General features: G+C 38.9%; 1 protein-coding gene across 4 annotated transcripts in view; it reads right to left on the bottom strand.

Annotated features, from left to right (window-relative positions):
* Positions 1 to 67: 67 nt before the first annotated feature.
* The window catches only part of LOC147313294 (tumor necrosis factor alpha-induced protein 2-like), a 72,127-nt gene continuing 60,184 nt past the window's right edge, over positions 68 to 12,010 (bottom strand). For all 4 annotated transcript variants that reach the window (XM_086265332.1, XM_086265330.1, XM_086265329.1 and 1 more), the window contains one exon: positions 68 to 4,361. In XM_086265332.1, coding sequence (XP_086121458.1) covers positions 4,178 to 4,361 — 184 coding nt within the window. In that variant the 3' untranslated portion in view covers positions 68 to 4,177. The remainder of the gene's footprint in view (positions 4,362 to 12,010) is intronic.

The raw sequence follows: 12,010 nt of genomic DNA, 5'->3' as shown, positions 1-12,010 counted from the left end.
CCAAGAAGATACTTTTACTTTCATATTTTGAATACATTTCAGAGCCAGTACTTCCACTTTTACTGGAGTATTATTAAACATGATTAAATACTGGACTGAATGAATAAAATTTGTCTGAGTGTCATCTTCCTCTCTCCCGGTCAGACCCAGCAGATTTCTCTGCTCTCATGTTTAAACCAGTAAACGTTACCAGCTAAACATATGTTCTCCTGCTCAATGATTCCTAAACCCCAAAAATTGTGTCCCAAAGAATGTTTCACAATAAGAGAAACAAAGCATCTCTACTACTGAAACATAAGAATGGTTTTATTTTGAAATGGATGCAGGAAATGTAGTTTCTGTAAATTAAGTCATAGAGGACGTTTAAGAGGAAGGGAGTACATGAACACTTCAGGAAAAAGGATCATTAAATACTCAAATACAGGAAGTCTTTAGACCAGAATACATCAGTACTGTCTCTGTCTCCTCTGAAATACTATAATTTCTCATATATTACTATTAATATTAACGTATTTCTGTTACTGTTAATAACATCCTCAGTATGTCATAAGTCAGTATATCAACATCTTGCAAACAAGCTGTGTGGCAGTGTGGTGCAGAGCAGGCGGTGGTGAACATGAAGGAGATGAAGATGTCGACCAGTTTCTGCACAGATTTCTAGCAGCTTCATATTCGAGCTCGTCAAACATCAGCTCGAGCTCGCTGCGTTCAGGTGATTAAAGTAACAAAGCTCTGAACAGCGTCACTGACAAACATCACTGCTGGAAGCCGGTCAGAGGAAGAGGAGCTAGGCCATGTGAACGAGGCCCAGAGGACATCAGACTGCAGAAGAGCATTTCTTCTTCTGATTGGCTGATTTTTGGAATGTTTCTGATCCTACATATGTCATGTACATGATTATGTCACAAGCGATGCGCCAAAGGCTGTCCAAATTCGTAGACTCCTCCGAATGCAGCCGACAAAAGCATCCTCCTTTCCCCAAATTTGAAGGATGGGTCGTGTGTGTCCTTCGTGGCCCACCATATCCCAGAATTCATAGCGCGGCCCAGCCAAACTCCAGTTTCCGGCAATGGTGGCCACTACTAAGTTGTAAAATTACTCTTATTAATCTTTCTGGGTCACAAAATAAACTTTTAACATATTTTCAGGCGAACACTATACCTGTGTTTTTAAAGGCATGTTTGTGGTTTTAGTATCAGGGTTACAGTTAGGTTATGGCTAGGTTTAGGCATTCACTTTTCATGGTTAGAGTAAGCGGCTATAGGGAAAGCATTATGTCAATTAGATGTCCTCACTAGGATATGAAAATGACTTTGTGTGTGTGTGTGTGTGTGTGTGTGTGCGCGTGTGTGTGTGTGTGTCTCTGTTTATGTGTCTGTGAATTTCTGCCTGTGTCTGTGTGTGGGACAAACATAACGCCTCCTCAGACGCATTTAGTGCCGATGCTTCAGGAAATCATTCCTGCTCTTCTTTATGTGGCAGGTGAGCACACCATTCACAAAATACACCATGACCTGGTTTCCGATGTTCCATTTAGCTCTTCCTTTGTAATACCTCTCCCATCACACTGTTTTTCTGCTTTCCAGCTCCCCTCGGTTACTGATATCTCAGATCTCATCTGTAAGTCAAAACGTTCTACTTGTCACCTAGATCCCATTCCTACAGTTTTGGTTAAGGCATGTCTACCTTCTTTGCTTCCCCTAATATCTGCCATAATCTATTCTTCACTTACCACTGGAACTGTTCCTGCTTCCCTCAAAATTGCTGCCATCACCCCAATATTGAAAAAAAAATTGGTCTAGATCCCAGTAATTTTGAGAATTTTCGGCCTATTTCCAATCTACCGTTCCTTTCAAAAATTCTTGAAAAAATAGTTCCCACACAACTCCACTCATATTTAACTAATAATAATCTGTATGAACAGTTTCAGTCTGGTTTTTGCTCCTCCCATAGCACTGAAACAACACTTAAAATAACCAATGATCTTCTTATAGCAGCTGACTCCGGTTTACTTTCCATCCTTATTCTCCTCGATCTGAGCGCTGCTTTCGACACTATTTCTCACTCCATTCTTCTCAGTAGGCTAGCCTCCATCAGTCTCTCCCATACTCCACTAGCCTGGTTTAAACCGTACCTGACTGATCGCACTCAGTTTATTCAACTGCTTTACTTCTCAGCCATTTCCTCCGACCACTGGTGTGCCCCAGGGATCTATCCTGGGGCCCCTTCTTTTCATTATCTACTTTCTACCGCTCTGACACATTTTTTGTAAATACAATATTCAGTTTCACTGTTATGCCGATGACACCCAGCTTTATCTGTCCACTAAACCTGATTCTGCTCTTCCCCCATCCTCCCTCACCATTTGTTTAGCCGGACTAAATTCATGGTTCTCTTCTAATTTTCTCAAACTCGATAATAATAAATCCGAGCTTCTCTTGGTAGGCACTAAATCAACATTATCCAGAACCAACAGTTTCTCTGTTACTATCAATAACTCGCCGGTCTTTGTTTCTTCCTCTGTGAAAAGCTTGGGTGTCATCCTCGACAGTACTCTATCTTTCAATTCACACATTAATAATGTTAGTCGATCTGCATATTTTCGATTGCGCAACATTAATCGTCTCCGTCCTTTTCTCACCCCACATGCCACTGCCATTCTTGTCCATAGCCTTGTTACTTCTCGGATTGATTATTGTATTTCACTTCTTTTTGGTCTTACTCAAAAATCCATCCACAAGCTCCAACGCGTCCAGAATTCTGCTGCCCGTATTATCACCCTTTCAGCTGCTCTACTCCTCGACTCTGGAATTCACTATCTCCTGATTTAAGAACTATCTCTTCCTTCTCTCTCTTTAAGTCCCAACTCAAAACTCACTTGTTCAAAATAGCTTATCCCACATAACCTCTCCACTCTGCTATTTTAAATTTGTTTTATGTCTTATGCTTTTATGATTGTGTAAACTGTTTGCTTTTATGTTTCTTTTATTATTCTACCTTGTACAGTGTCCTTAAGTGTTCTGAAAGGCACTTTCAAATAAAATGTATTATTGTTATTATTATTATTACCTGTTGGACATTAGAGTCCACTCACAGATTTCTGTCTTCTCCTCTGCAGGCTTCCAGAAACCAGACAATCAGAAGAAAGCAGAGCCCTGCTGCACAGCTCTCGAGAATTTGTAACGATATATGGTGTGTTCAAATTAAGGGGCAGCATGCTTCGAATGCCCAGCACGGTGGCACGGTGGTTAGCACTGTTGCCGCACAGCAAGAAGGTCCTGAGTTCAATTCCACCATCAGGCCGGGGTCTTTCTGTGTGGAGTTTGCATGTTCTCCCCGTGTTTGCGTGGGTTCTCTCTCTGCATTTGCTTCGAATGCCGCATTTGTAGGCAGTGACGTGACGAAGGCTGTCCAAATTCGAAGACTCTTCCAAATGCGGCAACAAATGCATCCTCCTTTTCCCCAGATTTGAAGGATGGGTTGGGTATCCTTCGTGGCACACCCTATCCCAGAAATCATAGTGCAGCCTAACCAATTCCAGTTTCTAACAATGGCAGCAGCTACTTAGTTTTAATATTACTCTTTCTGGGTCACAAAATAAATTTTTAAGATATTTTCAGGTGAGAATGTACCTGTGTAAACTTCAAATACATGTTCAATTTATCAAGACATCACATATTTGCAAAAGTGCTCCGATGTTTTCGGAGACGTCTGTTACCCACCAACTCGATAGCTGACTGGGAGGTTAAGGCTCACTAGAGCCGGAGAGAGCACCGGACTCCCGGCAAATCGTTTTCAGACCCCCGCGGTCTTCAAATAGTCAAATAGATAAATTAGAATGTTATTGGGGTTTTTTTCCAGTGTTTTATTTGTTCTTGAGTAAATTGGTTTGGCTGAGATTAAAGTTATAGTTTACACACAGCTGAATAAATATCAAACAGAAGTGTGAGATGAGCTTTCGAAGGACCCACCCTACATGGACTGGTTAGGTTGGGTCCTTCGAAACATGCTGCCCCTGAATTTGGACATAGCCACTGTGTTTGCTGCTCTGTCCTTCATCATGGGCTCCAGCAGCACCTTTCACAACAAAATACTTGCTTGCATTAGGATGAAATAGAAGGCTAGCATACAGGAAACACTGCTCACATCCTGAACTACTAACATCATGTTGTTATACCTACAGTCCCATCTGATTCATCTTGTTGTCAATCCATTTGACTTTGACCTTGGAGAAGAACGGAGGACTGTAATTGGTGGAGACGTCACCGTGGCGATTCTCCTCCACACTGCGTCTGATAGAGCGAGTGTCAGCAGCTGAGAGCCCAATTTTAAGAGACAGGAGAGCCGAGACATGCGCGCCGCTAAGAAAGAGACACAGACACACAGGGTTACAGCAGTCAGCTGTGAGAGGCATTGTTAGGGTTAGAGTCATGCCAGACACGATAACAGGTGATAACGAATGATAACGAACATGATAACTAGAACAATAATGAATGATAATCAACAATAATGAAAAAAAATGAATGATAACAAATAATAACGAACAACAATGAAAGAAAATAAATGATACCGAACAATACCAAATGGTGACGAATGATAATGAAAGAAAGAAAATGAACAATAATGAACAATAACAAAGATAGCGAATGATAATGAATGATAATGAAAGCAATAACCAGAACGATAACAATGATAACAAACATAAGAAACACTAACGAAAGATAACGAACACATAACTAGAACGATAACAAACGCAATAACTAGAACTATAACAAACAATGACAAACGATAACGAAAGAAAATGAATGATAACGAACGATAATAAAGACAACAAACACAATAATTCGAAGGATAAAGAATGATAACAAAGATAACGAACACTAACGAGACATAACGAACACAACAACTAGAACGATAACGAACTATAACAAACACGCAAGTAGAACAGTAACAAGTGATAATGAAACACGATAACTAGAATAATAACAAACAATAACGGACGAACGCGTTTTTGTTTGTTATTGCGATAACTAGAAGTGAGAAAGTAAAATTTATTTATACGGCACTTTTCATAGATAAAAATCACAGTGCTTCACAATAAAACCACAAATATAAATAAAATAATATAAAACAAGGGAAAAAAGTAATTAATAGCTTGTTTGTAGAAAAATGTCTTCAGCTACATTTTAAAAGAATGATAATGAAAGAAAATGATTGATAACGAACGATAACAAAGATAACAAAGATAACGAACATGACAATTAGAACGATAACAAACTATAACAAGCGATAACGATTGATAATGAACGATAACAAAGATAACGAACATGATAACTAGAACAACAACAATTGATAAGGGAAGATAACGAACGCTAGAATGACAACAAACAATAACAAACTATAATAAACGAGGTAACTAAAAGTATGTAAGTAAAATTTATTTATATATAGCAACTTTCATAGATAAAAAGCACAGTGCTTCACAATAAAATCACAAATAAAAATAAAATAATAAAAATACAAAAATAATACAAAACAATGGAAAAAAGTAATTAATAGCTTGTTTGTAGAAAAATGTCTTCAGCTGCTTTTTAAAAGAGTCAACGGAGTCTATGTAGCATAATGACAACGGAAGAGAATTCCACAGCCCTGGTGTCTGTGTCCGATCCCCACGTGTTTTCAATCTAGTACATGGGAGCAATAGTATCTTCTGACCAGAAGATCTAAGTGCTCAGGAACAAGCACGAGGTTTCAAAAGGTCAGAGATATACTGGGGAGCTTCACCGTTTTGAGCTCTAAAATTTTAAAATGAAACCTAAAATTTACTGTCAACCAATCTATGGAACGCCAGGACTGCCATAATGAATTAATTAAATACACCATTAAATAATTAATTAAATGTGTCAATAATTAATAAAAATTGGAATTAATTAATTAAATAAATAGTTATGACACATGTAATTAATTAATTATTGACACATTTAATTAATTATTTATGTATTTCACATTTTAATTAATTATTGACACATTTAATTAATTATTTAATGATATATTTATTTATTTCATTTTGGCAGTCCTGGCGCCTGGCTCTCATCACGAAATAATTTTATCTGTCAGCCTCACCCATCAAACTCAGGGGGCGGGGTCAACGCTGATCGAGTCAAAACCATTGCTTTGGCCTGGTGGCCATTGTTTCTAGTAGTGATGTGCGATACCACTGATTTTCTTTCCGATCCGATACCAAGTAATATTCAGGGTGGTATCGACGATACTGATCCGATACCGATACTCTGTACAAAAACTTATTTTATTTATTGTATCTCAAATTATAGCGTCATAATGATTACAGGACATCAGATTACTTGTTCTTATCACTTAATAGTGCAGAGTTCATCATATAGAAATGAAAAAAACTGAAGTGCCTATTTGAACACCTTGCCTGCCTGCATCACTAAAGGATTCCGTGAGAGACGTCTGTCTCGCCCTAGCAGCACCTGTCCCGGTCCTCCTCTTCAGTTCGCCTCAACATACGCTCGTCATATTCTGTGATATGATTTACTCTGAGGTGTTTGACAAGGTTAGTGATGTTGCCACAACCATACATGCCAACCCTCCTGATTTTTCCGGGAGAATCCCAAATTTCAGTGCCCCCCCCCCGAAAATCTCCCGGAGCCACCATTCTCCCGAATTTCTCCCGATTTTCCACCTCGACAACAAAATTGAAAAACCATATCGCAGAATTCAAAGCGCGGCCCAGCCAATTCCAGTTTCCAACAATGGCGGCAGCGACTTCGTTTTAATATTACTCTTACTTCTCTTTCTGGGTTGCAAAAAAACTTTTAAGATATTTTCAGGTGAGAATGTAGCTGTGTAAACTTCAAATATCTGAGCCAACCGACACATCGTTTTCAAACACCCGCGGTCTTTCACTACTCAGGTTAAACATGATATATAAGTCACTTTGATAACTTAAAAATGTTATTGTTTGGCTTTTTCAGTGTTTTATTTGTTGGTGAGTAAATTGGTTTGGCTGAGATTAAAGTTATTAGATTAGATTAGATTAAAGTAAATTAAATTTAACTTTATTAATCCCTCAGGAGGGTTCCTCCGGGGTTTTCACACAGCTGAATAAACATCAAACAGAAGACTAATTAAACAAAGTGTGAGACGGTCCAGAGTTTACGCCAGCGCCCGGTTATATTTTAGATAGCAAGGAGCAGACGGGAGAGTTTCACTCCACCGAGGGAGCTCATGACGTACTACCCGGCTTTCTTTAGACCGCGAAGGCTGGGTCCTCAGGTGGAAACAGCCTCTGAATTTGGACACCCCCGCTGTTTCCGGGCCCGCCAATAATAACGGTGACATTTAACGTATTTTATCCGATAAATAAACACTGCAAAATGTATTTATCACCCCCCAACAGCCCCTTTGAATGTCTCCCTAATTCTGAGGTCTCAAGGTTGGCAAGTATCCGGTTGTTCAGTGATGACGCGATGAATCCTACTTCCGGGTCTAAAGTAGTCTGCGTTTAATATGGCTTTTGTGTTGTTAACATGTTTAATGTTATGTATTTTCTTATATTTGATCTCAAAAAGCTCCTAAAACAGTCAGTGATCACTGCTGACCTCCCTCTGCTTTTATTACCGCTAATCATTTATTTAAGATGAGTTTTTAAAACCTTAGGATGTAACTACAGCCCAGCCCATGCAGCAGTATATGAATGACTAACCTCGTATTGTGGATGGATTATCTCTGTTGTTCTCCTGGCTGAAGTTTGGTCCTTTTACAGCACCCTGCCATGCGATTACATTTGTTCCTGACCACCGAGAACACTCACGTTAACTTTTATTGAGTGGAAAAAAAGTTAGCTTGTTCATATTATGCTAACATAGCTGTGTCGCTAGCGGTCACGTAGCACATCATTATATACCAGCTAGCCCAACTTCAGTGACCCTACAAACATCACTGCTGTTTCGTTTTCTGTCTTCATTTATGTTGGAAGTGATAACAGAGCTGTACGTTTTAATTTGTTTCCAAAACCCTGCAGTCAGGACATGCTATATTGTATTTAGATAGAAGCTACCGAGCTAACTTCCTGCTAACTTCCAACTCCGTTAAATGTCATAAATGTCCGTTTTCATGGATGCCTGGATGTTAAACTCAATTGTTACACCTGGTAGAGCAGAACGCTGATCATTTTATTAAAGATGAAAGACTTTAGACAGTTTTTCAACTCTCAGTAATGCCATAGTGATCGTTTGATATATGGACCTGCAGCGGAGTTTAGACCCAGACACTGCTAGTGACGTCAGACTGAACAACCGGATAGCCAAAACACCTCACTTTTTTGCCACATGTATTGCAAACCACATCTCAGCTGTTTGGAGGTAAAATACGTCCGCACAATTACGCATAGCCATTTTTGTGAGTGCGCGCGCCAAGGGGCTGCGAGGCATTTATACAGCCGTATTTCGCACATGACAATGAAAGGCGGAAGAGGAAGTAGTTCCTTTGAATGTAGACAATCCGAATGTTATAGTTTCTTTCCACTGTGTTCCTGTTAATGATAAACTACAAATTCACCCTATATTACTAAAACATCGATATTTTAACGTGAGAATCGATTCTAGAACATAAATGATTGGTATCGGAGGAATCGATATTTCAGGATCGATCCGCACATCACTAGTTTCTAGCACACAACAACCGGCATTTGGAAGCTAACAGAACTGAACTTTGAAAAACCCTGTTTGTGTGTTACCAAATACCGTTTTAATATTTTTTTAGCCGAGAATGTAGTGGTTTAATCTTCATGTGTCTGGTCGGTTTGTCAAGATACAGCCTCTTTGCAAAAGTGCTTCGATGATTTCGGAGATGTCTGCCCAGTCTCACAGCAAAGCGTGGGATAGACCCGCTCGCCTCGCAAGCAATCCCACCGACAAAGCGCAGGCTCCGGTACACAGCTGTAGTAACCCCCGCTGACTTCTTTTACTGAGGTTATATTTATCGGTGTTTTATTTCCTGATGTTCTTATGTGTCCTACGTGTTTCAGTCGCCAATTCTGAATTATAACTAACATTAAAAACATGTTTAAGGAGGAGAGAGAGCAAATAAATCTGTTTAACATCTGATCTTTGGGTTTTTGTTCAGTAATCAGCGTGACCTGTGTATAAACGCATAAAAGAGATAACGTTGGTGTTTCCGTCATGTAGTAACTGCTGGCTTTAACTGTACAAAGGTTGTTCGACACTATGAAACACATACAGACTTCATGATGTTCGGCTAATATTTTTATTGTGAATATTAATCATGCTGACCTCGCTCTGTACACCACGCAGCGAGGTCAGCATATCCACGATATCCTCAGCTCCATGAGTTAACACAAAGTTTCCCAGCTGACTATCTAACTTCCAACTATTCCAGAGACGTGAAAATATACAGCATAAAGAAAAGTGTAAGATACTCAGCAGAAGATTAGAATAACAGTTATACATTTAATAAATCACCAAATGAATCCAAGAAGCGAGCAAACCTGTTCCGACAATTTGAGTTTGTATTCCCTCAGCTGCAGACTCGCTGCTGTTTAAATGTTTGAAAAGGAAGATTAGATATAAACAACGTCAAACATAGACTCAGTCTGCCTTCACATTTGATATGAGGCCAGCACGTATAGTGGCTGTGTCCTGTTTTAAGATCATACATGTAAAATTGTTGTCTGACCTCCGTCGATCCAGCCGCTCAGAGTCCGTGGTTACCATGGTTACTGCATAAGCAGCTATAATGTTAACAGCTGGCACTGAGGAAACCTACCGGCAGCATGTGTGTTTATGTTTTTTATTGCAAAAGAACTGTCTGAATGGTTAACTGAAGTTAACTTGGATAAATTATAGTTAAGGAGAATCACAGATAACGCCTACGTGAGCTGTGCGACTGTTCACCACTACACTGAAATCAGCAGGCTATTACTGAAATACACGTGCTATATCATAGACTATGATATAAATAGGGAGGTCCTATTAACATGTTTAGTTTTAAAGGACACCTTCCTGCCTTTAGTCTCCTTCATGAGCAGTATTAGTTTTCTTCTAACATCCAGAAGTCTGCACGATGTGTTTCATAGTTTGTAACAAGCCTTTGACAGGTAAACATAACATGACCAAAAAAGCAAAAAAAAAAAAAAAAAAAAGAGAGAGAGAGAGAGTGTTGACATAAGAAGAGAAAATGCTCTCAATTATGGAGACAGGCAAATGGTTCATTTATGTTTGATGTGTGTTTATTCCTCCCTAAATATCGTCGGTGAAGTTTGCCATGCACGTCAGATTTTCCTGCGCATTTTTATACCTCTGCCAACAGAGAGAGAAAAAAAATCACATTCTAACAGACAGCTGGTGCTTAGAATACAGTTGAATAACTATTAAAAAACAGATGATATTTAGATGATAGTTCAGTCTAATACATGTGCCAGTGAACCATTAAATGTCTGTGAAACTATGCAGTTATGAAACGTAACTTTAACCTCAGCCAAACCGATTTGCTCAGTTGTAAATAAAACAGCGAAGTAAACGTGACCCGACAGACAGAACCTGAGTGAATGAAGTCCAGCATTTAACCACTGAGAGCTAAAACTCAGCTGAGGTTTCAAAGCTGTGTGCCGGTGATTGGACATCAGCCGCTGATGAAGCTGGTTCGCCTATAAAGTGCTCTGTAAGGAAACAAGCTCCAGCAGCTCTGTGCTCAGGGAAAACACTATATTTACTTATCTTGTGCAGAAAAATGCGCTGACATTGCTTTATATCGAGCACCGGCTGCCCAGTTAAACTGTGACTATTACCAGGTAACGTAGGCGTGTTTCTTGAATTAGCAGCAGGTGTTAAACAGCTGACAGATGAGGAGGAGAATGCATGCAGGTAAACTGAGGGTCTCTTGAGCTGATCGCTGGTTTCGTGAGAAAAATGTCAGCTCGTTCTTTATGTTACAGAAGCACAGAGACACAAGACCAGGCGGAAAGAGACGATCGTTCGGTGAAAATGAGAATCTGCGAATGCAACATGTGGAACACGGAGAGTGGAATATGTAAACAAACCAGTTAACGTAACCCCCTCGGTGCACTCTGCATGCTAATTGTTAGCAGAGCTAGTGAAATCTCTGAAAACATCTGAGCACTTTTGCAAACATGTTCTATGTTGACAACCTGACCAGACATACGGCGCGACATTCGCGGCTAAATCACTGTTAAAAGTGTAGCTGGTGACAGAAAAACTACACCACCACCATTGCTGCCTGTGATTTGATCTGCATTCTGGGATACCTGGCTGCCCCAAGTCTACACAAGCAATCGATTATCTAGGATCGACCTGTTTTGACTTACTTTGGACGCCAACCAATCAAATGTTAGAGAAGCTGCATGGGCAGCGTTAACCCCGCCCCCTGAGTTTGATGGGTGAGGCTGACAGATAAAATTATTTCATGATGAGAGCCAGGCGCCAGGACTGCCAAAATGAAATAAATAAATATATCATTAAATAATTAATTAAATGTGTCAATAATTAATTAAAATGTGAAATACATAAATAATTAATTAAATATGTCAATAATTAATTAATTACATGTGTCAATAATTAATTAAAATGTGAAATACATAAATAATTAATTAAATGTGTCAATAATTAATTAATTACATGTGTCAAAACTATTTATTTAATCAATTAATTCCAATTTTAATTAATTATTGACACATTTAATTAATTATTTAATGGTGTATTTAATTAATTCATTATGGCAGTCCTGGCGTTCCATACCAATCAAGGTTATTATCGTTAATGAAAACTAACGAAATAACGAAAAGTAGAAGTGAAAAAACATTTTCGTTAACGGAAATAAAAATAAAAACAAAAAAAGGAAAACTAACTAAAATTAACTGAATTTATAGCAAAAATGTGTTTAGTTTTTGTTGATGTATGTGTGTCATACAATAGTCAAGGGTGAAAATGAAGTTTAGTTTCCAGATTTT

Source organism: Aulonocara sp. 'chitande type north' Nkhata Bay, linkage group LG15 (genome assembly GCF_057382095.1).
Source record: "Aulonocara sp. 'chitande type north' Nkhata Bay isolate Kocher_YH1m ecotype deep benthic linkage group LG15, A_spYH_male_GT1.1, whole genome shotgun sequence".
Lineage (NCBI taxonomy): Eukaryota > Metazoa > Chordata > Actinopteri > Cichliformes > Cichlidae > Aulonocara > Aulonocara sp. 'chitande type north' Nkhata Bay.
Note: the sequence above shows the minus strand (reverse complement) of the source record. Positions and strands in the feature narration are given on the sequence as shown.